The 25,892-nt window shown below is 43.8% G+C and overlaps 1 protein-coding gene across 5 annotated transcripts in view; it reads left to right on the top strand.

Moving 5' to 3' along the window:
- The window catches only part of USP6NL (USP6 N-terminal like), a 201,261-nt gene that overhangs the window by 158,110 nt on the left and 17,259 nt on the right, over nt 1-25,892 (top strand). For all 5 annotated transcript variants that reach the window (XM_047755322.1, XM_047755323.1, XM_047755324.1 and 2 more), the window contains 6 exons: nt 4,583-4,663; nt 12,507-12,614; nt 18,015-18,124; nt 20,338-20,386; nt 22,032-22,152; nt 25,412-25,506. In XM_047755322.1, coding sequence (XP_047611278.1) covers nt 4,583-4,663; nt 12,507-12,614; nt 18,015-18,124; nt 20,338-20,386; nt 22,032-22,152; nt 25,412-25,506 — 564 coding nt within the window. The remainder of the gene's footprint in view (nt 1-4,582; nt 4,664-12,506; nt 12,615-18,014; nt 18,125-20,337; nt 20,387-22,031; nt 22,153-25,411; nt 25,507-25,892) is intronic.

Below are 25,892 nucleotides of genomic sequence, written 5' to 3' on the forward strand. Positions count from 1 at the left end.
TGATACTGCATCGCCCACTATGCTGCAGGAGAGACGCCGTTGTAACCTCGCTGCTCTCTACTTCTGTGTTACAGCCACTGACCTGCCCTCAGAAGTGCTTGGCATTTGTTCCGTCTGGTCATGTTCATCCTCCCCCGCCTCTGAGACCACAAGGGGCTGTTACATAATTGCTTCAGAGTATTGCTTGCTTGTCTTGTCTTTTGTTAGTTATGTTTACTTTTAAAGTGTGAAAGTTTTCTTATATAACAATCAGCTTTAAGTGATGAAATTAAGAGGAGAATGTGATATGGTTCCTGAACTCAAGGAGTCCATACTGTAATCATAATAACAACAATAATATTTGGGCATTGAGACCAACTGGAACACAAGTGTTAGATGCTGTAACAATAATCACGATAATTCTCACATTATAGACAAGGAAGCTAAGATCCGAAAAGATTGAGTACCTTGTCTCAGATGAAACTGAGAAGAAGGGGCAGAACCCAGGCCAATGGAGTCCTTAGTCCATGCCATGAAATGCTGAAGAAGCAGGTTTTTTTGCTTGGAGGATGGAGACGTTTGGAAACGGTTCCAGACCTTTGGCATTTGACTAGGTCTTGAGAGGATACTTGGGATTTGGCCAAATAGTGACGAGGAAGAGCCTGACAGGCAGAGGAAAAGCAGAGAGGCATGAACATACCTTGTGTATGGGAATGACAGGTAGTTCGGATGGCCAGATCATAAATGGAGCAGAAGCGAAACTAGGAGGTGAGTCTGGGCCATGTCGCGAGGGGCCATCCGTGTAGAGACTTCAACTTTGTGTGTAGATAATGGGTATCCACTGGACAGTTTTCACCTGTTTCTCCCGTAACAGGTCATAGCGTGTGGCCGCTGAAGACCTTCAGGGCTGCCCGGGAGGAGCTCTCGCCTCGACCTAGGAATTAGCATTGCCGGAACGAGGGCAGAGGACGTGGTGGAAGCAGGAGACGTGGATAGGAGAGCAGGGTGTAGTTTGGGTGTGGAAGGAACATGAAAGGAGGCCTGAAAACTCCCAGAGCTGCCAGGTTGATGACTTGGTGGGTGGTGATGCTGCTGATTCACATCAGGGCAGGGCAGGGTGACAGCAGCGTGCTCAGGGAAGCCTTTGGGGTGTGTCGCACGTGTGTGAAGTATCTGCTGAGCTTCTAGGTCAAGATTCTGACTTGCTGTCATATCCTCGTCTGTCTAGGTGTTACTGAGTCCACAGCCAGATGATGCCCTTCAGCCGGTTTTTCTAGAGCATTTAGGTTCACATTTGTCACATGTGTTTTCAGTTACTTCTTACTTCAGAATAAATTCTGGAGTAATTAACCCGCAGCATGTTTGGTGATAAAGTCTACTTCATCCATTTATTATAGATTCGTGAGTCGGGATGAGAAGGACATGCACATGCATTCAGGTCTGCTGTAGCTGATCTGGCAGCACTGTGGAGTTAGCACTTAAACCTGACTGAGCTCCTGATGATATATAATGTAGAAATCCTACAGCCTGGGAGCTTTTCCCAAAGTGTATCTTTTTTTTTTTTTTTTTTTTAGCTGTAGGGGAAAGAAAAGGCATACTTAATCGTTCTTAAAAGTGTGTGCATCTGTTATCCTTGCATGTGAGAATATGTAGGATTTGTTAAAAATCCCTATATATGATAAGCATGAGAATACAAAAATGTGCCTTAAAAAAAAAAAAGAATAGCTCCTTCTTAAAGTGATTCATTGATAATTTAGTAGTTATAAAAGTGAAAGATAGCAAGACACTTGCTAGGTCTCAGCAGGGCTTTTCCTGGCAGAATGTATGTTATTATATTCTGGGGTTGGCTTGAATTATTTGGTGTTTTCCTGTTGGTGGAGAAAGGGATTGTGCTTTGAAGAAGCCAGGGGAGTGCAGAAGAACACAAAAGTACCAAATGGCATCTTAGATCAATCCTAATTTTTCACAGCTCGGCCTGCTCTTAAGTCACATTTTGCAGAAACATTAATTAGGTTTCAGTGCCCCACTGAGTTTTAGAATTAAACATATTTCCGGAACCATCTGTAACATTTTATCTCTAATAATATAATGAAGAATATGCTTAATCCTTTGAAAAATGGGAATCGTAGCAGAACATCTTTTGCTCACAAGTGATCATCTTTTGTTATGAAAAACCCATCAAAATGTTTGGAAAGAGTTAAGAATTAAGGAGTTTTAAGAATATACCTAAAAATAAAATTCTATAAAAATACTCCTTTTTTTTTTTTTTTTTGGTCTTTTTAGGGCCACACCCACGGCAATGGAGGTTGCCAGACTAGGGGCCTAATCAGAGCTGCAGCTGCCAGCCTACGCCAGAGCCACAGCAACGCCAGATCCAAGCTGATCTGCGACCTACACCACAGCTCACGGCAACGCTGGATCCTTAACCCGCTGAGCGGGGCCAGGGATCCAACCCGCAGCCTCATGGTTCATAGTCGGATTCGGTTCCGCTGCACCACAGTGGGAACCCCTATAAAAATATTCTTATTGGTGAGAATCTTTTCCTAAAATCAGAATTTTCTTTGTGATTTTATGCTTCTTTTGAATCTAAAAATATTGATGGTGGGGCCTCTGCCATGTGCCTGTTTGCAGCTGGATTGAAGACAGTCTGTGAGGAGCTGGTGCTCTCCCCCAGGGACTGGGATCCCCCGGATGAGAGCCAGGCCGGGTGGAAGCCGGAGCGTAGGGTGTTGCAGCTCAGCAGATGGGTGGGGGTGGGGGAGGTTGGAGAAGTTGGTCAACCCCTTTGCGCCCGGTTCCTTGTTAGTAAAACGGGGGTGATTGTACACACCTCATATGGGCGAATGAGCATAGGTTTTTGAGCGTGAAAGGTATCCTCAGAACTCTTTTCTTTCCTATGCCCTCTTCCACTTCCTTTGTTGTTTAGATGCATTTATTACCCTAACAGAGGAAAGAAAATTCGGCTCTTGACGAAACAGCAGGATCTCAGCCCTCTGCGAGAAGGCGTTCTCTTGGGTTCTGGTCTCTGACGGTGTAATCCTTGGGTGCCGACCCTGTTCCAGGCGGTGGGGAGACAGCGAGCATGGAGCATCGGGGCCTCCGGGAGGGTGGAGGGGCAGGGGAAGGAGGCCAGCCGTGAGCAGCAGCAGGGGCGGCCTGTCTGAGCCAGGAGCAGAGGGGCGGACGCTCCCGGCCACGGGCAGGGGCTCGCCTGGACTTCTTGGCTGGAGAGGGTGGCCTTTTCCTGCCCGAAAGGACGGAACACAGACGTGCTTCTGAGGGGAGCGGGACTCCCAAAGTGGGGGAGAGAGGGGGTCCACGCCCAGGTCTTCTTCTAAATCTGCTAATGGGATGAATCGCTCTCCGCCGCCTTAGGAGTGTGTGGGAGATCAGAGGGCAGGCCCAGGGCTTAGAAAAGAACAGCCCCTCTCCTGAAACTCGAAGAGATGAAGAATGAGCCTTTTCTCCACCACCTTCCCTGTTCCCCAGCTTTGCCTTGAATCGTAGTTTAATGTGGCAGCCAAGACACCGCGCACGTGTTTATCTTCAGCTCGGATGCTTCCTCTTTTAGCCCCTGCGCTGCCGAATCGGCTGAGAAACAGCCCTGTCCGTGCTTCTCGGGATGTCTCTTCCCAGGTTGCACTTGATAGAAATCCTAATAATCTTCCTGTCCTTCATCAGGCGCGTCTTTCCTGACGTCCCTGGTGGGCTTGCCTGCTCCCTCCAGCAGGCCTGGGGTCACCCTCTCTGCCCCCAGGACGCGGTGCTGTCGCGGTGCTGCTTGCCTCGTGTGTGTGCTGTGCCCTCAGCACAGTGACCTTTCTTTCCTCAGGGCAGCACCTCTACTTACTTTTGTATGATCTTTCACTAGTGCTCGTTATATAATAACCTCTCCACAAATAAATGCTAATTCCTCCTTTACAAAAATCAAGATGAAAACACCAAGATGCCGGAATTCAGTAAAATGTGAAAGAAGAGAATGGCATTTTGAAGTTGTGTTTCTTGTTGCTTCCTAAAAATATTTCCAAATATTTTGGCTTAAATTTGTAGAATAACTAGGATTTTCAGTGTTTAATTTTAAAACGTTAGAAAATTTAAGTGATTCCTTTACTTTTCCCAAGGAAGCCTCTCTGTCTTAACTTCTGTGGGGGTTACTGTTGACATAAATGTAATCAACTACCCAACTTTTTAAAAGTTAGGATATTTCCTATCCAATATAGCGTAACTTTTTTGGCGGGTCTTTTTATGGCCATATCTGTGACATATGGAAGTTCCCAGGCTAGAGGTTGAATTAGAGCTGCAGCTGGTGGCCTACACCACAGCCACAGCAACACCAGATCTGAGCCGCATCTGTGACCTGTGCCATAGCTTAAGGCGACAACAGATCCTTAGCCCACTAATCAAGGCCAGGGATTGAACCCACATCCTCCCAGACACTGTGTCGGGTTCTTAACCCCCTGAGCTACAGTGGGAACTCCTAACATAGCTTTTGTAGTAGTCCTTTTTTTCTGCAGCATTTTCTTAGATTTTTTTTTTTTTTTTGTAATTTGTAAGTAAAGAAGCCTCAGACATGCAGTAACAATGACTTTTAATTTTATTTTAGCAAAAGCACCTGGAAATTGAAAGAACTACTAAATGGCTAAAAATGCTGAAAGGATGGGAAAAATACAAGAACACTGAAAAGGTAATTAAAAATGTTACTTCCTTATGAAAACTGTTCAATGTGGATTTTCCCGGTAAAAGTTCCTCTGTAATTATAAGAGCATCACATTCATATTCTGAAAAAAAACTTTTAAGTTTAATTTAGTGCAGTGCCTCCGATCAGGCGTCTCGACGTTCTCGCAGAATGCCCGATCCAGATTGGGTGCAGCGGGTAAGAGGGTGTACTGCTTGGCCTGAGGTCAGCGGCGTGGTTCTCTTGCCTATGATTTCATCTCTTTCTGTCTCCCCTCTGCCTGCTGCCGTGTCAAAGGCTTCCCTTTGGGATCAGAACTGTTGTCATTGCAGATTTCATGTCCACCGTGACGCCGCCGTGCAGAGAGGGCCGGGGGGCAGGGGAAGCCTCCAGCATACCTGCCCCCTGGGTCTGTTTGCCCTTCACTGAGTTTGTGCTGTTTTAAACCCATTTTTAAAATTACACACGTCTCTATATATTACTCCTAACCTGATCAGAAAAGTCTTTAAATATTGGGAAGCTGTGAAGTTACTAGTTGGCAGAAATTTTCCAGAATTCTAACTTTGGCTTGAAAGGGCCAGTGTTACCAGTGGTAACAGATACCGTCCGTTGTTTTCCTCGGAGTGAGTGACAGGCTTACTTTATTTTGTTTGTTTGTTTTGGCTGCGCCCACGGCACAAGGAAGTTCCGGGGCCAGGAATCCTACCGGAGCCCCCGCAGTGACGATGCTGGATCCTTAACCTGCTGAGCCAGCAGTGGGCGAACGCCTTCCTTCATGTACTTTGGAGAAAATTTCTGCTAACCGCCCACCATAGATACCTCAGCAACCGAGGTCGGTCGGTCAGTTGTTCTGTCGAGCAGTGACGGCGTCCATGCGGAAGCCGTTGGTTCAGGCCAGGATTGGTGCCGGTGCCTAAGCGCTCTTCCTTGAGGCCGACGTGGTCTCCTGTGTGTGCCTCCCACCTCGCCACCCAGAATATTAGTAACATGCGCGTTCAGGATTGAGCTGGAGTAAAAGCTGTCGTGTCCCCGGCTCGACAAGGGCACTCGCGCGTGACCTGACTTCCTCTCTCCACTCCGAGGTGAGGGAGGAACTCCCCGGCCTCCAGCACGGCTTTGCTGCTCCCCGTGCAGAAGCCAAGCCAGGGAAAGAAGCGGATCACATTTCAGTGTCGTGATGAAAATCGCTTTGCCCTCACGGCTTCCCCGTCTGTGGAGGGAGATGGCGGTGCCGTCTCGGAGGGATGAAGGCTTAACGGTGCCGGTGCCGCGAGGGTGGACCCCGGCCATCGCACCTCGCGTGTAGTAAGTAGGCATTCAGTGAGGTCAGCTCACCCTGTTAGTTTTTTGAAGGCAAGTTGGACAATCAAAAAAGTTCGGAGGAAAAAAGAAATCTTCCATAATATCCTGCAGTAAGACACAGCTGGGTTAACTGTTAGGATTTTTGTCTATTTCCTCACACTTATTTCTGTGCAATATTTTTCCCTTTGTACATGGATATAAATTGTTGTATGTCAGCATTACACCCCAAAACGTCCAGGGGGCCCCGGGTATTACGTAGAAGAGTACTGCCCGGTGGTGAAGCCGGGGACTCTCCTGGGTTCAAACTCCCGCTCTGCCACATTTCTCGTGTGACCTCGGCGAAGATGGTTAACCTTTTCCTGCCTTAGTTCACTGGCCTGTGAATTGGGGTAATCGCTGTCCTTCCCCGACAGAACCGTTTTGAGGATTAACCAGGTTAGTTCGTGGAAAGCCCAGAGAACGGGCCCTGACGCTCAGCGTGCTGCGGTCAGTCAGCGCGGCCTCCTATCACATGACCGAAGGGCTCTGCTTACACAGAGTGGAGAAAGTTAGAGCCAAGCAGGGCTGAGCAAAGTGTCTCTGCACAGGACTCCACGGTGTCTTTAATGTTACATGCGTGGAAGTTTTCAGGAGGGACCTGAAAGTGTTTGACACGGCGTCAGCCACGAAGACCTTTTTGTCACGGGGTATCTCACAGGACTAACGTCTCTTTTCTTTTTGAGCATCCTAAATGTTTTGATATAAATTCTTTTAGACTCTTACTATTTTATCTTCATCAGGAATGAGTTCATTTCTGGGTTGCGGCTTTCATTCAGGTGTTTGAGGACACGTTCATTCAGAGGAGACTGTTGCTCAGGACACCTGTGCTCTTGTGTGACGCTGTCCTTCTCTCAGGTGGCCTACAGCTGACAGCTCCTTGACCCCATCGCTCAAGTGCTCATTACAGGATAAATTCCAGTGCGTTGCACTAGGCTTTCATCTCAGCTCGAGTCTAATAAAATACTTGTAGAATTATATGGCTTCATGGCCTTCTCTGGCATGTGCCGGTCTGTGAGAGTAGGTAGGCCTCTGTAAAAATGAGCAGTTCTGCTAAGCTGTTATTCTGACAGCAAGTCTGGCTAATGTACTTCCCAGTAAGAGCGAATATAATAGAGCTCTTTCTTCCCTGTATAATTTTAAAGCACTTTCCCACAACTATAATGCTGGGATTATTCGATGATATGTATGGTCCAGTCCGATAGGAAACAGAATGCACCTTCTAAAAGAATTGCTGCTTTCAGTTCATACCCAGTTTTAAATTACATTGAAGTTAAAAAGTAGTATGTTATCTTTCTTCTCTTCCAAGGGAAGGTATAAGTTTTCTCTTAGCAGACTCCTTATGTAGTAACACAAAGAAATATTCTAAAAATGTCTTGAAATAAAACATAAAGCTCTTGGAGAGAATATTTGGATTTTTTAGAATATAATCTTTACTGAGAAAAAGTTGCCAGTAAGTTTGCTTTGTGTTTCCACAGTGACTGACCCCTATGTACTGTCATACTAAACTTTATTTTTTTAATTATTATTACTATTATTATTATTTTGCTTTTCTTTAGGGCCACACTCGCAGCATATGGAGGTTCCCAGGCTAGGGGTCAAATCGGAGCTACAGCTGCTGGCCTACACCACAGCCACAGCAACACAGGATCTGAGCCGCATCTGCCACCTACACCACAGCTCATGGCAACACCGGATCCTTAACTCACTGAGCGAGGCTAGGGATCAAACCCGCGACCTCATGGTTCCTAGTTGGATTCCTTTCCACTGCACCACGACAGGAACTCCCATACTAAACTTTAAAAGAGAGTCTATTAAATGAAGAGAAGTTGCCTCTGCTAAGTGGAGGCCCTTCTGATTTACCTGGCCCTGGTGTAATTGTCCAAGCTCTGTCACAGCACTGCACCTACCCCCCTCCACACACACACTTTTTGGTCAAGTAACTGAATGGTCAGGGAACTAAGGACTCGTATTAGTCAACAGCCGATTTTACTGATGTGAAAACCATAGTGTTAGAAATGCATTTCTCAAGCAAGCTGAGGTTAATGATGAGCAGCCCTTCCGTCCAGATGCCAGGCTGGCTGACTGTGCCGTCTTTTGCCAGCTCTCCCTTATGGTGTTTGTCCGTCACAGGTCCCAAGGAAATAGGGTGCGGTTGTCGTAAGAGCACAGGGCCTCGTGGATGGTTAAAACTTTCAGAGCCAGACTCAGGAGGCTCGTGCCTCTTTGGGGACAGAGATGAAGGGGCCAGTGGAGCAGGGACGGTGGAAGGAGATGAAGGCAGCGAAGAGCATCGCCAGCTCAGAGGGTGAACTTCTGTTTCACGGGCTTTGCTTGCAGTTTTTTCAAAGTCCCTCAAGACTGAGCCAACCTTGTGGGGCAGAAAAGTTCCCTCCCTGGCAGCCGTGATGACGCGCACAGCAGTTATCGCTGTTTGGAAGTCACTGAAGTTGGAAAGCTGGGTTGAAAACATTAGGTCATTTGACGGAATTTTTGTTTTGTTGATGGATTTTTAAATGTATCTGTGACTGAAATAGACTGCTTACTGTTATTGGCATGTGAACAGAGATGCTGGAAACAAAGGTAGATTTCAGCAACCTTATTTATTTGTTCTTATATCCATAAAATAAAATCATAACGGAATTTGAAAGGTAGTACTTTTCAAATTGGAATACTAAATTGTTGTTAAAATGCAGCATACAAAAGGTCTGTATCATGATTGGTCAGACCATGATCTGTGAAGTCAGACTGCCCGAATTTCAGTTCTTCTTCCAGTTTATTAGCTGTGTGACTTTGAGCCAGTCACTTGCTCTTTCTACGTCTTAAATCTTCTTATCTGTAAAATGGGCATGATGATCATAGTACCTACTTGTTTAGGAATGTAGAAGTGCTAGGAGGAATAAATTGATGGAGAAACACACATCCCGGCTCCCACTGAATAATCAGAAAATGTTAGTGTAACTGGCATTTGCGGTTTCTCACGCTCTCATTGCTGTTGGATCATCATTCCCTCACCCTCATCTCCACCCGTTTCTCTTTGCTGGCAGATCCCTGCGTAGCCATCATACTGAGTTTGTTGTCATCTTCTCTGGAGGTCTCTCCTGACTTTCTCATGCAGAATTCACACCCACCCCCCTCCATTATAGTGTCTCTAATACAGACTCAGGAGGAGAGCCACTGGGTTGAACCAAGAAAGAAGTGACCCCCACAGCAGATTCACTGCCCTCACCCCCAAGACCTTTATCCCTAAACCTTTTCTGATTCCCCCTTAGGTTCTCATGTGTCCTGCTCCGTAAGGGCTGAGGTCACCCCCACGGATTGGACAGGATGGTGCCTGGCACTCTTCCCCCACCACCCCCCGGCCCCCTCTAGGGGTGGGAGGGTCTCTCTCTCTGGACTTCTCCCATCCTGGTGTGATGTGCAGCTCTGGTAGCAATTCGTGCATGTGACTTTATCGTCAGGGATTGTGTTTCTGTTGTAACTCTAAGGTTATCTTCCCCACTGCACTGTGAGCGCCACAGAATTTCTTCAAGTTTGGTAGCCATTGTACCTGGTAAGTGTGGGTCATAGAGCAGAAAGTTATTGCAGAGTTTCTTTTTAGAATAAATGGAATGAATGAATGTTGTTCACGTATGAGTTGGGATGACCAGCTCTCAACTTTTACTGATAAGTTCTACCACTTTATTAAAGTTGTGATCTCTAGGGGGCAGTGTGATGAGGCAGAAGTACCCTGAAACGGGAGGAGGAAGATGCCGCTCCCGACTCTGCAGGCCGCTTCTCTGAACCTTGGTTGCCTCCCGTTTGAAGTAGAATTGCACCTGCTGTGCTGCCATTACAAGAGTTGTCGTAGAAAACATGAGTTACTGCTTTGTCCATTGAAAGATTCCCGCAGATGTAAGCTAGACTACTGTTCTGGAGAATTTGTGCTTTGATATAATTCCTACCCTGTTTTACAAATTTTCCAGAATTTGTCTGTTAGTTGAAAATTTGTGAAGAAAGGCATGTAACCATAAAGCCAGTCTATCATGTAACAGTACAGGAATTTGAAAAGTAATAACTGTAATTTAAAATTCCTATTTTAGGGTCTCGTAAGTCTTTTTCTGCTGTATATTACATGTATGCATACTTTGTATGCATTTCACTTTATTACCTCCCACAGCTAGAATCCAAGATATGTCCCTTTTTTATCATTCCTTTTAGGTTTGGAGTACAATTTTATCTTATGCTTTCTGCTCCTTGATTTCGTTAATATTTTCCATTCCATGTATTTTATTTTTTAGTAAATCCAGATGAGCAGAACAGTGGATACTGCATATATAACACTGTGGTTTTAGAAATAGGGTCTTTAGGGAGTTCTCTGGTGGCCTAGTGGGTTGAGGTTCCTGTGTCCTCACCGCTGTGGCTGTGGTTGCTGCTGTGTGGTATAGGTTCAATCCCTGGTGCAAGAACTTCCACATAACTGCCTGTGTGGCAAAAATAGAAATATGGTCCTTGTTTTTTAATAAAACATAAAATCAGTGTCTTCTACTAACTGGTAACATCTCGTGTGTGCCTTTGGACAGTTAATGAGTATTTTTTGATTCACTTTTAACATCTGTAAAGTTGGGGTATGATATCATCGAATTGTTAATATGATTAGATGAGACAATGTATGTAAACTGCTTTAGTTTCCTGCACACAGTAAATGCTCAGTAAAAGCTGGTTCTGATTGTTCATGTTGATGACCGTGTATCAGTGTTCCTTTTTTCCAGCCGTTTTCATATGTGCCTCATTTTTCATTTTAGCCCTGGAGTAACACTGGAACCATTAACTTTTTATTTCTACCAGAAATCTTTCAATTGTATCCTCTAGTTGAATCATGACCATTTGACTGATGTTTTGTTTTTCTAAATATATACTTAACTTTAGGATGAACAGTGAACAGCAATTTATGTTCAGCCGTTTAATACAGAATTGAATGAAGACAATAAATACTGTCTAAAGTCTTTGTAATGATACAGTAGAAGAAATACATGCGGTTCTGATTTTACTGCATTTTTCTGTATGTTGAAATGAATATAGATGGTAAACTTTCTTAGGAAAGTAAATTTTAAATTCGCTTTTTATAAAAACCCACTCTCCGTTTGTAGTCAGTCCTGAGTGTTGAGAACGTGGGAAATGCTGAAGTAGCAGAGTCTAGTTTTCACAAAGCCTTCCTGCCGAGATTCCCCCGGTTACATCTACTTGGAGAGTTAGAACGCGGCTGTTTGCAGTCCGCTGAAATCTGAAATTGGAAACATGTTTCCACTGAAAGAATAAAATTGAAATTATGTAATTATCAAATTGAATCAACTTCACAGTATTCACTGTTTCATAGGCAGTTACTCATTTAAAAATCACATGATCAGAGCTTCTTAAAGCCCCATCATGATTTAGTTACTGAAGGTTTTGCTCTTAAAAATCTTAGTAGTGTAATTATAGAAGTTGAAGCTCTGCTTTAGTTCATAGCTCATCAGCATTTCAATTATTTGAACTTGCATCTTGTTTTCTTAGCCATGCTATTTAAATACATTATTTTTATTGTAAAGATAACTATGTACTTATTCTTACCTCACTCATTAAGTTTCTCCCATAATTTGTTTAATCTTTTCCTTTTAAGTTCCATCTACTTTTGAGTTTCAAAGGTTCCTTATGCACAACTTTGTAATGAGCCTAATAGGTTTATATGTTATTTTGAATGTGTAATTAGCCTTGAGGAAAAAAGATGTAAGAATGTGGAGAGAAGTCTGTTGAGTCTTAAGATTGTTAGCGCGATAGCAGTGAACTTCCAAGGACCCGAAGAATTAATGGTTCTGATGATGATTTATACCTAACTTCATTCAAAAGTGATGGTGCTCCTTGATGGAGACTTATCACTGTTTTTGTCTGGTCAGACAGGATCAGTGGTTTTCCTGAAGATTCTCTCCAAGAGTGAGAGGGAGGGAGGGAGAGAGAGGGAGAGAGAGGGGGAGAGAGAGAGAGAGAGAGAGAGAGAGAGAGAGAGTGTGTGTGTGTGTGTGTGTGTGTGTGTGTGTGTGGTGGGGCCTGTGGGGGTGTTTTGTGGTTCACACTGAGTTATGAGATAGAAGGTTCTAGAGAGACTCTACCCTCCATGAAGACACGTTGACCCAAGAGGACCCCTGTGCTATTTGGAACCTTTTAGGTGTATGAGGGAAAGGAAGAAGATGTGTAACTGGTTAATTCTGTCAGCAGGATGTTCCCAGCTTTAAAAAGAGCACTGACCCTGCCTCGGCGCACTGCGGGAGCACCCTGGGGGTGTAGGGAAGTGCTCCTGGGCCAGACACGCGCAACATCTTCCTCCTTGTTTATTCCGTCCTTACTGCGGGGGTCTGAAGAGTAGACAGGAGAGCATCCAAATGTGCGGTGTAAATTGTATCAATTATCAGGAAAGACTAACAAGGAGTAATTAGTTTGATTTAAAGGACTCGTCTCAGCTTTGTCCACTCAGAACTCACCATGTGTGTCTTTTACTAAGTTTCATAGGAGAATTTACAAAGGAATCCCACTCCAGCTCAGAGGTGAAGTCTGGGCTCTACTCCTGGAGATCCCGAAAATGAAGGAAGAAACAAGAGACCTTTATAGTGTGAGTAACTGCCTGCCTGATATTTTGAAACAGTCAGTGTTGGGGCCTATTCGTAAGGAAAATGGCCTAACACCTGTTGGAGCTGCTCATTTCCTATGCAGTATTAATAATAGATTTATAGTGTCACTTTCAGAGTTTTGGGGAAAAGAACAGAATTAATTTGATCCAACAGCTGCCTGGTATGATTGACTGTTTTAGTCTTCTCCCCTCCCCTCCAAGATTATTATGGTATTTCTAGGTTTTATTGTTTATTAATAAGAAGTTAAGTATTTCACTCATTGGTCAGTTATGCTTTCTATAAATGAGCCAGTGCATTAAATTTACCTCTTTGTCATCTCAGCTGTGCCCTTTCAAAACCTAAATTATATTAACCTTTGAAAGGAGTAAGAAACATAAATCTAAAAAGAATTTTAAAATATGTTCCTCAGAAAATATAAATAGAATAAAATAAAATAACTGAAATAAAGAAAAATTATGATTTAAACCCAACACCAGTTATAAAAGGGGCTTTGAAATGCGCTTTTGAGATTTTCATATTTATGTATAAATAAATAAAATTTCATCAAGATATAAAGTAATAAATATTGGTTACTTTAAACAAGTACTTGTTTTTTATGACTAACAGGCTTTTAAAATTTGCTGTTTGGACCCGACACAGACTGTGAGTTTATGTCCTAGAATTTTAGAGCTTCAAATTATTTAGACTGTTGATTAGATACTTGCTTCTAATGTCGTGGTTTTAGAACCAGTGTTGAAAATGATGTCTGAGAGAACATGTAAAATCTAACCCCAGCACCTGGAACAGTATGCCTGTCATATGCTAGGTGCTCAGTACATGTCGCTTTAGTTAGTGGAAGAAGAAGGTTTTAGTTAGCGTGCTGTGTTTGTTTCCTAGAGCTGCCATAACAAAGTACCACGAGCCAAGTGGCTTAAAACAACCGAAATGCACTCTCGCAGTTCCGAACGCTGAAGTCTGGCACCCGGAGCCGGCTGTCTCTCAGGGCTCCAGGGCAGCCCACTTCCTTGCCTCTTCCTGGATCCTGGAGTTGCCAGCATCCCAGGCATTCTCTGGCTCGAGGTGGCTCCACTCTGGTCTCTCCCTCCGTTTCCACGTGGCCTTTCCCGGGTGTGTCTGTGTCGCTGCGTCTCACCTTATGGGGACATGGTCATTGGTTTAGGGTCCACCCTAATCCACTATGACCTCCTCTTAACTTGTCTGCATCTCTAAAGACCCCATTTCCCATGTTCTGAGTAGACTGGAATCCTGAGGGGATACGGCCAACCCAGTGCACATGCCAGTCTCAGAACTGCGGTTCTCAGTTATATTTTAGACTTTTTTATATGTAGAATAAAAGTAGCCAGTGACTGCTTAATATGAGAACCATAGTAAACACCAGTACATAGTAATCACAGCAGAAGAGATGACTGCCCTGGACCAGTCTCTTGAGGCTAATAATTTCCAACACTATCACAAACATTATTTTTACTGTTTAAGATTCTTCCAGCATATAACAGTCTCCTTTTCTCAGTCACACTGTCTTAATTGCTCTTTCCAAAAGTGGTGTATATATTCCTCTCCTGAAGTTGGAAATTTTGTGGCAGTAAAACTACTTTTTTTCAATCCACTGAGATTTTTCTCAAATGATGAAATTGTCCTGGCTCCTGAGCTGATGCTCTTACCTACTCATTTCTCCTATTCTTTTCCTTTTTTTCTTTTTTTGCCTATGCCTGTGGCATGTGGAAGTTCCGAGGCCAGGGATTGAACCTGGGCTGCTGCCATGACAATGCTGAATCCTTAACCCATTGTACCACCAGGGAACTCCCTCCTCTTCTGTAACGGTATCTCCTTGCTGTTTGTCTCTCTCGTGTCTGGTGATGGATTTGACACTGCAGAGCCCTGTCCACATTGGTGAGCAACCTCGCCGGCAGCCTTAGCAGGCCGAGTAATCTTGTTGGCCAGACCCATAGTGGGGAGTGCTAGTTTTTCATCTAGATGCCTTCCAGTGTACTTCAGCCCTCAGGTTCATAGGTTCATTAGATCCTATTCCTTTTAAGTAAAATGTGTATCTTTATTATTGTGACACTCACGGATCTCAAGCCACCCAATCTCAGAGATAACCTTAGAAGTTGCTTTTGTTAGGATAAGAAATATGCTTGATTTTCTGATTGGAAACATGCTTGATTGATTCTGTGCATTAGGTTGTAACCATTCTAGGACATAAAGAATCTTTGCTCTATTATTTTTTAACCTGCTTAACTGGGCTTTGCTTCTGTCATGAGGTCCTTTTTCTGTTGGATTTTCTTGTTCTCTGGAGTAACTGGTATTATAGACGTGTTTGGGTGTTTTTCTCCCTTTGAACTAAATTTCATCTTAAAGCATGTCTCAGCCTGTCTTATCAGAGTTTCCCTTCTGTGTTGTGATACCTCATCTTTTACCAGGAGGCCTTAGAACAATAACCGAAACCTCTTCACTTGCCCATTACCTTGTTTTCTTGAAAGATATTTAAAGGACAAATATGTACAGAGTATTATTTTTAAGCTATATTTTTGTAATGTCTTCTGGATCAACTTTCATCAGAAAGAGTATACAATAATAGTTCAGTAGTTGTATGGTTCTAATACAATGGAATAAATAGCTTTTTTGTTCTTCAGAGCTCTGAAGTGTTTTAAAACTCTGCAGAAGTGCGCATGTTTTAAAAGGTTACAGAAGCTGCCCTTCCCTGAGCTCCTACCTCGAGGCACAAAAATACACATACTCAAAAACATTTAATATACATATACGTGTTCCAGGTGGCCTTCTTTTTTCCACTTTTAGCTTAAATCAGGAATTAGCAGTTACATATATACTTACTAGAATTAATTTTAACAGAAATATATATATTTCCAGTACATGGTAAATAGGTCAATATAATACTTGTATGTAAGATGTTTAATTAGAGTTGGCATGGCTAAGTATAAATTAATATAAATTTTAATCTCTCATCTGGTTAAACATACCCATTTTGCCCTTTTCCCCTGAAATGCCATTAAATAGACCACAGAGAGGTTTTTTAATAAAGACAAAACCACATGGAATAAGAAAATGGGAGAAGAGATAACCGCTACCAATTTTTAGAGACCAGAATTCAAACAAACATTTAGTAATCTTAGTGACCCTGAGAAAACTGGAGAAGCACCTGATCCATATCTCAGAATCTCCAAAAGGCTTTATATTTGCCAACTCCACGTACCTCTGAGAGTGAAACTAAAAAGAGTAACAGTGGAAGTTCCCCTCGTGGCGCAGCGGAAACAAACCTGACTAGGAACCACAGGTTGCGGGTTCGATCCCTGGCCACACTCAGTGGGTTAAGGATCTGGCGATGCCATAAGCTGTGATGTAGGGTCGCAGACGCGGCTCGGATCTGACATGGCTGTGGCTGTGGTGTCGGCCGGTGGCTGCAGCTCCAGTTAGACCCCTAGCCTGGGAACCTCCATATGCCTCCGGTGTGGCCCCCAAAAAGACTTAAAAAGACAAAAAGACCAAAAAAAAAAAAAGGAGCAGTGGTTGAGAGTCTGTTGTAGAAGCGGAGTCCCTGAGTTCCCTCCCCGATCCTGCAGAGAGGGGTTTATTGTTTGGCTGTAGAGAAGCAGACCTGTGCAGCAGGGCTGCATAAGGAAGGCGCAGAGCAATTGCATGTCCTGAGGCGGGGAGTCCAGCCTCTCCCTCCACTGGGCTCCTGGCAGGAGAGCAGAAGAGTCTGCTTTAGGAAACCTGACCAGCCCAAAGAAATCCCCCAGACTCCTGACCTCAGGGGAAGCCCAGCAGAACTGCCCAGGCAGCCCAGTGAAGCCCCGTCTGCATGCAGAGCTTTCCGTTAGCTTTTGCAGGGCTCCTTTCACATATGAGCTGACAGGAAAGGAGCTGGGCACCAACGTGGAAAACAAGAACAAGTGGGAAAAGCAATTTGTGAGAAGGAGACTATAGAGCAAGAAGAAAACCAAAGAACTCTTGCTGATGTCTTCAGAGGGATAGAGAGAGAGAGATTGCATCCATAAAACAAGTATAGAAGCTATAAAAGGAACATTTGAGAACAAGGCAGCTTATGAATATAAAAAATGATAATAGAAATGAAAAATTCTAGAGGAGGGTTGAAAATAACAAGTGAAGAAATCTGCGAGAAAATAGATTGTGAAGTCAAAACTCAATGAGTTTTTAAGATTGAAAAGATCCATCTAATCCCCAAACCTATGGCTAAAAATATCCAAACCAAGCACAGAAATTGGAAGTTTCAGAACTTGGAGATAGCAAATCTTACAAGCTTCTAGAGAAAAAGCAAGTTTCATAAAAAGGAAGGATTTAAAATGGCGACCCTGGAAGCTAGAAGACAGTGAAGGCCGTGCCTTTTGAGCAAAAACATTTTCAAATTAGAATTCTGAAAGAGCCAGATACCTAAGAAAGAAGGTAGAATTGTCAGACATTCAAAGTATCAAAAAAGTTTATTTCCCACACACCTTTTCCCCAGAGCTCCTGGAGGATGGGCTCTTCCAGAACAAGGGAATAAAGCAAGAAAGACATGAGATTCAGGAGACAGTGCACCCAAGCCAAGGAAGGCTCAACAGGTGGTGAAGACCCCCTGCTAAGCAGCAGGTCCGAGAGCTCTGGAGCCTTGTCTCTGGGGAACAGAAATCGGGATAGGGCCCATTCTGTTGGAACAGCGCCAGGAGAGGTTGACGCCACCCGAGAGATAATCCACTTGAGTATGGATTGAACTAGCGACAAGTATGTAGCAAACGAAGCAAGGGGCTCCCGAACCCCGGCTAGTATCCGTGAGGATGCCGGTTCGATCCCTGGCCTCGCTCAGTGAGTTAAGAATCCGGTGTTGCCGTGAGCTTCAGTGTAGGTCCCAGACATGGTTTGGATCCTGTATTGCTGTGGCTGTGGTGTAGGCCAGCAGCTGCAGCTCCGATTTGACCCCTAGCCTGGGAACTTCTATATGCTGCAGGTGCGTCCCTAAAAAGAAAAAAGAAAGGAAGGAAAGACAAAAGAAAAGAAAGCAGATCGTGAAACAAGTCAGTGATAAGCCCCAAGGAAAACATGATACTGTGCTGAAAAGAAAAAAGGAATTATAGTAAACTGCACGGCTCAGCTATGAAGAGTCTTAGCAATGCACACCCCACCCCAAGTTACAATCGGCTGTGTTGTCAGAATGAGAGGGAGGAGGCTGCTGGGAGAAGGGAGGGATTGGAACAGAAGATAGGGGGCCTGGACGGGAGAGAAACCTGTAATTCTGTAGCTTTTCATGTTTTCAGTTTTGAAATGACTTTCCTAAAGCAAAAATTTTTTGATGAGAAATATTTTTTTTTTTTTAACAACTGATTTCCATAAAAACGTGCTTTCTTCCCTTCTTTTTTCCTCTTCAGAAATTAAAGCACAGAGCCCGGGGCTGCTCACCAGATATCAGACAAATAGACCTTGATGTCAACCGCACATTTAGGGACCATATCATGTTTCGAGACAGATACGGTGTTAAGTAAGTAAAGTCTACTGTTAGGAACTAGGAATAGCATTTATAAATAGTCTGTATCAACCTAAAATAAGAATGTTTAGTATGTCTTATATAGAGACAATTTTGATTCCAATTCTAAAGGTTTAAGTTTTGGCAGATCATTTTGTCCCTGCTGTGTGGAATTTAGGATCTAATCACAGGTGTGGCTTTAAAAAAACAAACAAAAAAATGAGTTAACTTAGATTTTAATCTTTGACATAGGGAGAGCTGTAACATTGCTATAAAATCATTTTATGACCTGGGGTTAATTAAATATACGTAGATACTTTTTTTAAGTTTTAGAAAAGAAATGAAGGATTGTGTTACTTTCTGAGAACCATGCCAGCAATCACATATATTCTTCTAACCTTGACTCCATGTACAGGTGAAACTAAAACATTGGGAAATGAGTGTATGAAGTGACTGCAGCAGTTAATGAACATGAAAGGTGCAGTTTTGCTGACCCTCCCCATCAGCTGGGGTTCAGGCAGAGAAACGGGAACCAGTAAGAGCTTTATCAGGAGGAGTGGGCTTCCACACGTCCAGGGACGGCCGGGGAAGCTCCTGGTCCCTGGGTGGCCATCAGGAAGCGGGCAGCCGGCACCCACAGGAGCTTTGAATACCTGGGGGGGTGTAGCCTCGCCAAGTTGGCTGTCAAGCTCACCATCGCAGTCCATCCTTGTCAATCTAATTTCTAAAAAATGGGCAATAAAGTCGTTCTTGGGCCTAACGTGGTACAGCTGTTCTGCTTATGACAGAAACTTTGCTGACCTCTAACCCACAGAAGGATGCAGAGTCCTTGGGGGGGCGTTTGATGTGTGTAACCTAAATGCTGCGATATAGTCAACTGTTATCAAACACTGTACGTTAAATAAGGGAAAAGAGAGGAAGGAAACGCATCTGAAATAAAGACATGTATATACACAAACAGATGCACCCCAAAATAAGGGCAAAATGCTCACCACTGATAGAGGCCTCATTTCTGTGACTGGGCCTGTGGTCGCCACTGGTTTATGAGCTGCCGGCCCACTGCCTCCCACTTTCCTGTCGCTCTCACAAGTTCCCCGCTGGGCGGGGCTCCCTGCCTGGTGGCCTGGAACCTTCATCCTTAGGAGTCCTGCCTGAGTTTGACTCTGGTAGTTTTCCGTTGACTTGAAGCCCAGGGTTTGGTGATGCTAAGAGGCACCGTAAGTGTTCTCTGGGCTCCTGACGGGCTCTTCTTACATCCTGTGTCTGAGCAGCTCGCCCTCCCCTCCAGGACCAGGACCAGTCATGCCAGTGGTGCAGTTGCTCCCTCTTTGCCTCTTGATTTGGAGGTGTGAGGGCCCCAAAGTGGCCGGGCGACTACCTTGGCTTCTGGTTCCATGGAATCGCTGTGTCTCCCGGTAGGGACCTTCCTCCCTGTGGAAGCAGGGCCTCTAGAGCAGCAGAGCCCAAGCAATGGGTCGGGAAGCAAATGTTTTGTTAGCAGGCAATTAGAGGTGGGGGCGGGAGCCACTCCTGCTGCCACCTCAGATCTCGGGCCCCTGAACAGCAGCGCTGACACCAGAGGCTGGCTTAGGGCCCCTACTGCTTCCTGGGGGACAGCGCCCCCACCCTGCAGGGTCTTGCAGCCCCTGGCACTCCATGCAGCTTCAGAAGGCCGTCCATGGTTCTGCCCGGCTAGCTGCTGCTTTCTAGTAAGAAGAGTTCAGTGAGAGAGGGCAACACTTTGAAAAATGGTCTGTGCTTTTTGGTATAAATTCTGTCAAAACGAATGTTATCTAGCCTCAAGTTTAGCTTGTACAGCATGTTGTTTAAATTTGAGCTTGAGATCGTGTCTTTATTTTTTCTTTATCTTTCCTTCTTTTAGGGCCGCACTCGAGGCATATGTAAGTTCCCAGGCTTGGGGTCAGATCGGAGCTACAGCTGCCGGCCTACACCACAGCCACAGTCACATGGGATCTGAGCCATGTCTGTGACCTATGCGACAGCTCATGGCAACACTGGATCCCCGACCCACGGAACAAGGCCAGGTATCGAACCCGCATCCTCATGGATCCTAGTCGGTTTAGTTTCCTCTGTGCCACAGTGCGAGCTCTGGATCATGTCTTTATTATAGTAGTAGTTTTTAAGTTTATGATTTTTTTTTTAAGTTTATGGCTTTAAAAGTCTGTGAAATAACTAAATGGTGTTCCATCTCCATGTATTTTCTCTAGGCAACAATCCCTGTTCCATGTCCTTGCTGCATATTCTATTTATAACACGGTAAGTCGGAGCGTGCCTGCCCGCAGCGCTTTGAGCTGTGTTCTGAGCAGCCAGAGGGGATCTTTGGATGCTCCTTTTGGCCTGTGATGCTTCATCTCAGGACGGATGGCCCTCATGGACTCCGTATCTTCCTGAGGCTCCTGCGGCAGCTCCAGGGCCTTAGGGCAGAGCTGGCTTGGAAGTGGAAAAAACCCCACTATGACAGCAAATCTCACTTTTCCTCTCTTCCTCCAGACTGTTCTTTTATGTTTTCTGTCTTGTCTTATTTTAAGCACATAGGACGGGAATGAGCAGGGCTTGAAGGACAGGAAGTGGTAGCTAGATGAATTTCTCCTTGACTCTTGATGACTCTTCATGGCCCCAGAGGCTGCCATTCAGTGAGGTCCAGATGGGATACTCATTGAACCTGCTTGCTACCTCCTGGAGTAGGCCAAAACTAAAATTTTAGTAATAGAGCATATTCTTAAGGTACATATTTATTACTCTGGGGGGAGAGAGAATTTGGGAGAAAGATCATCTAGTGTTAAAACTAATATAGATGTGCCAAATAAATGCCTGTTGACTGGATTCCGGGAAGGACACCTTTAACCGAGTATCACTGCTATGCTGATCCGAAGGGTTGGAGTTCCCTGGTGGCTCAGTGGGCTAAGGATTGGATGCTACATGGCACGGATTCGATCTTGGCCCTAGGAACTTATGCATGACGCAGGCACAGCTAAAAAAAATAATCAAAAGCTTTATGTTACAAGGGACAGAAGTTCACTCAAACTTGGGCAAGTTAAGGGACTTTGCGTAGAAATGGCGCTTGTGGGAGGTGAGGAGCTTCCCTCTCTCTGCCACTCTGGGCCACGTGGTAACTGGTTCTCTCGGGAGCTGTTCGTTTCACTTCTTCTCTCTCCAGCGTGTTCTTTTGGGCACTTACCTGTTTTCCAAGGCTAATCTGGACCCATAGACTCGGCGTGACCGCTCTGTTCAGGACACCCCACCATCTGATTGCAGTCTCTGTGGCTTTATTCAGTTTTCCTAGAGAAAGTATCTGACCAGTGAGAGAGTGAAATAGTTGTGCAGCCCGCTCATGGGTCCCTGGGTCGGGTGCCCTTTCCTCCATCAGCTGAGGTTCACACGGCACAGACACAACTCCCCGAGGCCACGTCGTAAGCATGGATCCTGGGGGCAGTGGGCAGTACTCAGGGAAGGGGCATAGGCTGCATGGGAACCCCAGAATGTGTCTACATAAGGGCCCGGAAGCCTAGAGAAAAGGTAGCAGATTGGGGACTGTACCAGGGGAGAGATTTGCCAGCATCTGAGCAAAGAAGAGGAATTTGAGCTGAGACTCGCACATAAACAGTAAAGGAAACTGTGCTCTTTGCAGAAGGTGTGATGCTGTTGAGCAGGGGTCAGGAAAACACGTGTCGGTTTAGACGCATCCTTACTGCTGCATTGTCACCTTCATTCTCGAACACGGGGTGTATTCTTTGACGGTGTGTGGCTCAATGGTGTTGAGATTGTAATCTTCCTCTGTAGACTTGGCCATTAAACAAGGTGTTTAGGCATTTCTGATTGTTTCATGTCCGTTTTTTCTATGTGCCTATGCATGTAGTTTGATCTTAAACCCCCCGTTTCTCTGTTCTCATTCACTCCTTAGGAAGTTGGATACTGTCAGGGCATGAGCCAGATCACAGCTTTACTCCTCATGTATATGAATGAAGAAGATGCCTTCTGGGCCCTGGTCAAACTGTTCTCGGGCCCCAAACATGCCATGCATGGTAAGAAAACCCCACAGGTGATCAGAAACAACAAACAAGGGAGGGAGAAAAAGGCAAATTCAAACAAAGTCCAACTTTGGAAGATGCTGTACAAAAAGTTCATGTCTACCGGCTTGTTCTTCTAATTAGTGCTTGTTACTGATTTCTTTTTTTCATTCTTCTTTATTGAACTTTTTAAAGTTTTTCTGTTCTTACTTATATTCCTTTGTGTTTACTACAGAGTATATACACTGCTGGCATTTTAAAATTCTTTCCTTGCCACAGTCCGAAGAAACTCATTTCGGTTTGGAAGAATTTAGGAAAAGCTGTATTACTGGGCTTTTGATCAAAACTTTTAGGCAGTCGTCCCTCAGCGTGCCGTTGACTGGCGACGAATCCATACGTCTTTGTCAAAGATAATAATTGAGGAAGGACACTTGGTTTTAAGGGAAAGGCACATAATCAGTAGTTTCAAGTGTGTGTTTTTAGTTTTCAGCCTGAAAATTGATTCCATTGTATAATAAGAAGGCCGATAACATATGCTGGGTACTTTAATATTTTAAAACTTGCATAACTTTTTGGTTTTCAAATCTGAAGGCTGTTTCTAATAACCTTTTCTTTATATTTGCCAAGCATATGCAGTAAACTTTGAGAGTTGAGTTGTAACTTCTCTTGGCAATAAATATGGCATTTGTCATCATTTTTCCAGTGCCGTTGCACGTGGTAATACCAGACTGAAAGCAGTTTTAGCACTAGTCACTCTAAGAATGGGCTGTCTAAGTTCTGTTTGTGAATGTTGAAGCTTTATGTGGTAGGGAACCTGCCACATGTTCAAGTGAGATTATAAATTTTCGAAAGTAGTCAAATTTGATTAAATCTCACATGTTTGCCATGTGGCTCCAGTAGGGTTATTTGTGTGCGCGTGTGTTTGCATTTAGCTATCCCCCTCAGTGTTCCTTGTGAAATTTCTAAAAATAAATACTCTCTACATGGTAACTATTTCTGGGAACTTTGCAGCCCATAAATAGACTCCAGTAGTAAGACACATTAGGAGTTCCCTGGTGGCTCTGTGGTTTAAGGGTCCAGTGTTGTCACTGCAGTGGCTTGGTTGCTGCTGTGGTACGGGTTTGACCCCCGGCCAGGAACTTCCACGTGCCATGGGTGCGGCCAAAAATAAATAAATAAACCTGAGTCACAACAAGAAACATTACATTGAGCTGTCATCCAATAGATAGTATCGTTTAAAAAGGCATCATGGAGTTCCTGTCGTGGCGAAGTGGTTAACGAATCCGACTAGGAACCATGAGGTTGCGGGTTCGATACCTGGCCTTGTTCCGTGGGTTAACGATCCGGCGTTGCCGTGAGCTGTGGTGTAAGTCGCAGACGTGGCTCGGATCCCGCGTTGCTGTGGCTCTGGTGTAGGCCGGTGGCTACAGCTCCAATTCGACCCCTAGCCTGGGAACCTCCATATGCCGCGGGAGCGGCCCAAGAAATGGCAAAAAGACAAAAAAATAAATAAATAAATAAAAGAAAATAAAAAGGCATCTTGAGGGACAATAATTCTTCCTTATCAGTCTTTATTTTACTTTACCATGAGCTGGTGTTCCTGAGGTATCTTGAAGTACAATGCAACGTTACAGTTTAAGTAGTAGGTCATGATGTGGAATATTGGCCAATTTTAGAAGCGTCATTGCTTTTAAACATACCTGATAGCTCGCTTTCAGCAATTATTGTCACCAGTCTAGTCTATAAAGCAGTATTAATTTTACTATCTCAACATTTACAGAGCAGTGTAGGTCATTATTATGGGCAAGTTTCTACTTAGAGGTACTTGTTTCTAGGTCTGCCTATGAAATTTTATAACTAAAGCTGTCCCCCGTTCTTCCATTTCCTATGTGAAAGTGGCATCACTTGATATGGGTCGAGGAAAGCGAGGGCTGAAGAAAAGGAAATTTCAAGATCAAGTCTGGGATACCACTGAAAAGCGAAGCAGTGTTAGGTGTCTCAGCATCCTTGAGCTAGTTTGTTGTTGAAGGGATTGCCTTTGTCAAAATCAGACTTTTTCTCATTCTTCCAACTCCCATTCCTATCAAATTGACCATGAAAGTGGCACAGAAGGAGAGATATAGATTTTCTTATGAAATCATTTCACTGGAAAATATTACTAAGGAAGGAATTTTCTGTCTCTGGAAAATTTTACACACAGCTTAGAAAGCTGAGATTTGGTTAAGAAATACCCCTTCTCTGAGATTTTACAGCAGCTTTCCCACCTGTGTGTCCCTTGGGTCCTTGGAGGGACCTGGTTTCACTTTTTGGAAACAGATACACTGTAGGGAAAAATGGACTCCAGGATCAAACCAGACCAAGAGATGAGGTAAACAAAGAAAAATCAGTTTCTTTAGTCTATAAAGCAACTTAGAAACATTCAGAAACTCATTTGCCTCATGAACGTGTGCAAGAAGAAGTATATAAAATACGTAATATTTCTCCTGGATTCTTTTAAAAGCGTAGGACATCTTTCAGAGTCACGTAGAGAACCCAGGTTGGAAAACACTAACGTGAAGAAAACCAGAAGTTCATCGTGTAGCATATCTGAAAGGAAACCTATGAATAAAAATAGATGTAAAGTTCCATGAGCTAAAGATGAAAAGTTAATAATAAACTTCCCATTTACAATGTGTTACTTCCTAGAAATCTTGTGGATTACATTGTATAATCACTTGGGATAAAATACATTAACATTGATCATACCGTGCCTGTTTGTTTTAGCTGATGGTAATATCACTTCTGGAGAGGATTACAAAGTGCTCATAACTTAGGAAGCACGGTGCTAGTGATGTTCCTCGAGGAAGCCTGGAAAAGTCATTCAATATTGTGACGTAGTTAATGGTAAAACGAAATGATAAGTAACCAGGATTAGAATCACTTAAAAAAACGTGTGCATATAAGATGTGACCCAGTAAATACTTCAGGGGAACAGTTAATCTTCATAAATGGCCTCAGTTGCCTTTTTTTCCCCCTTAACTTCCTAGTTTCCCTTCTAATCCAGAAAGCTTCTATCCTCTTTTATATTTTTACAAGGTTGTAGGAAGTCCTTAGCAAACACATTAACCAAAGCTCATACACAGTGGTTTCTTTGGTGGGGAAGAAAAATATCTGGGTAACACTGGATTTGTTTTTGTCGTTGACAGTTAAAAAGTGAAAGAAATGTATTGCATTTTAAACTAGGGATTTTTGTTGGTATTGTTTGTGAAGTATTGTTTTTCTGTTTGTATTCTAGGGTTTTTTGTCCATGGTTTTCCCAAACTCTTGAGGTTTCAAGAACATCATGAAAAAATACTGAATAAATTTTTGTCCAAGCTTAAGCAGCACTTGGTAGGTAGACGTGACATTGACTTACGCCCACTGCACAAGAATAAAGCCAGAAGACCTGAGAGCAGAGCCCTTGGCCCAGTTACCTTATTGATTTGCAGGCTTGTCATTTCATTTACTGAGCAGTTACGATTTTCAGTTGTTTGAAGGACGTTAGGTTGGTGACATTTAGTACTGATGAGCTATCACAGCCCTGACTCGTAGAATCAAACTTCTTTGAAGCTGATAGAGCAATGGTATAGTTTTTAAGGGAGGTTTTTTAATTTGTACTAAAAGTATTGTAAGGATCATACAAACTAGTCTTGAGTGAACCATGTACATGCTCTCTATAAACCAGAGTAATTTCGTAAAGCACAGCTACTTCCCTTTAGAACATATCGAAGAGAATC

Source organism: Phacochoerus africanus, chromosome 12 (assembly GCF_016906955.1).
Source record: "Phacochoerus africanus isolate WHEZ1 chromosome 12, ROS_Pafr_v1, whole genome shotgun sequence".
Lineage (NCBI taxonomy): Eukaryota > Metazoa > Chordata > Mammalia > Artiodactyla > Suidae > Phacochoerus > Phacochoerus africanus.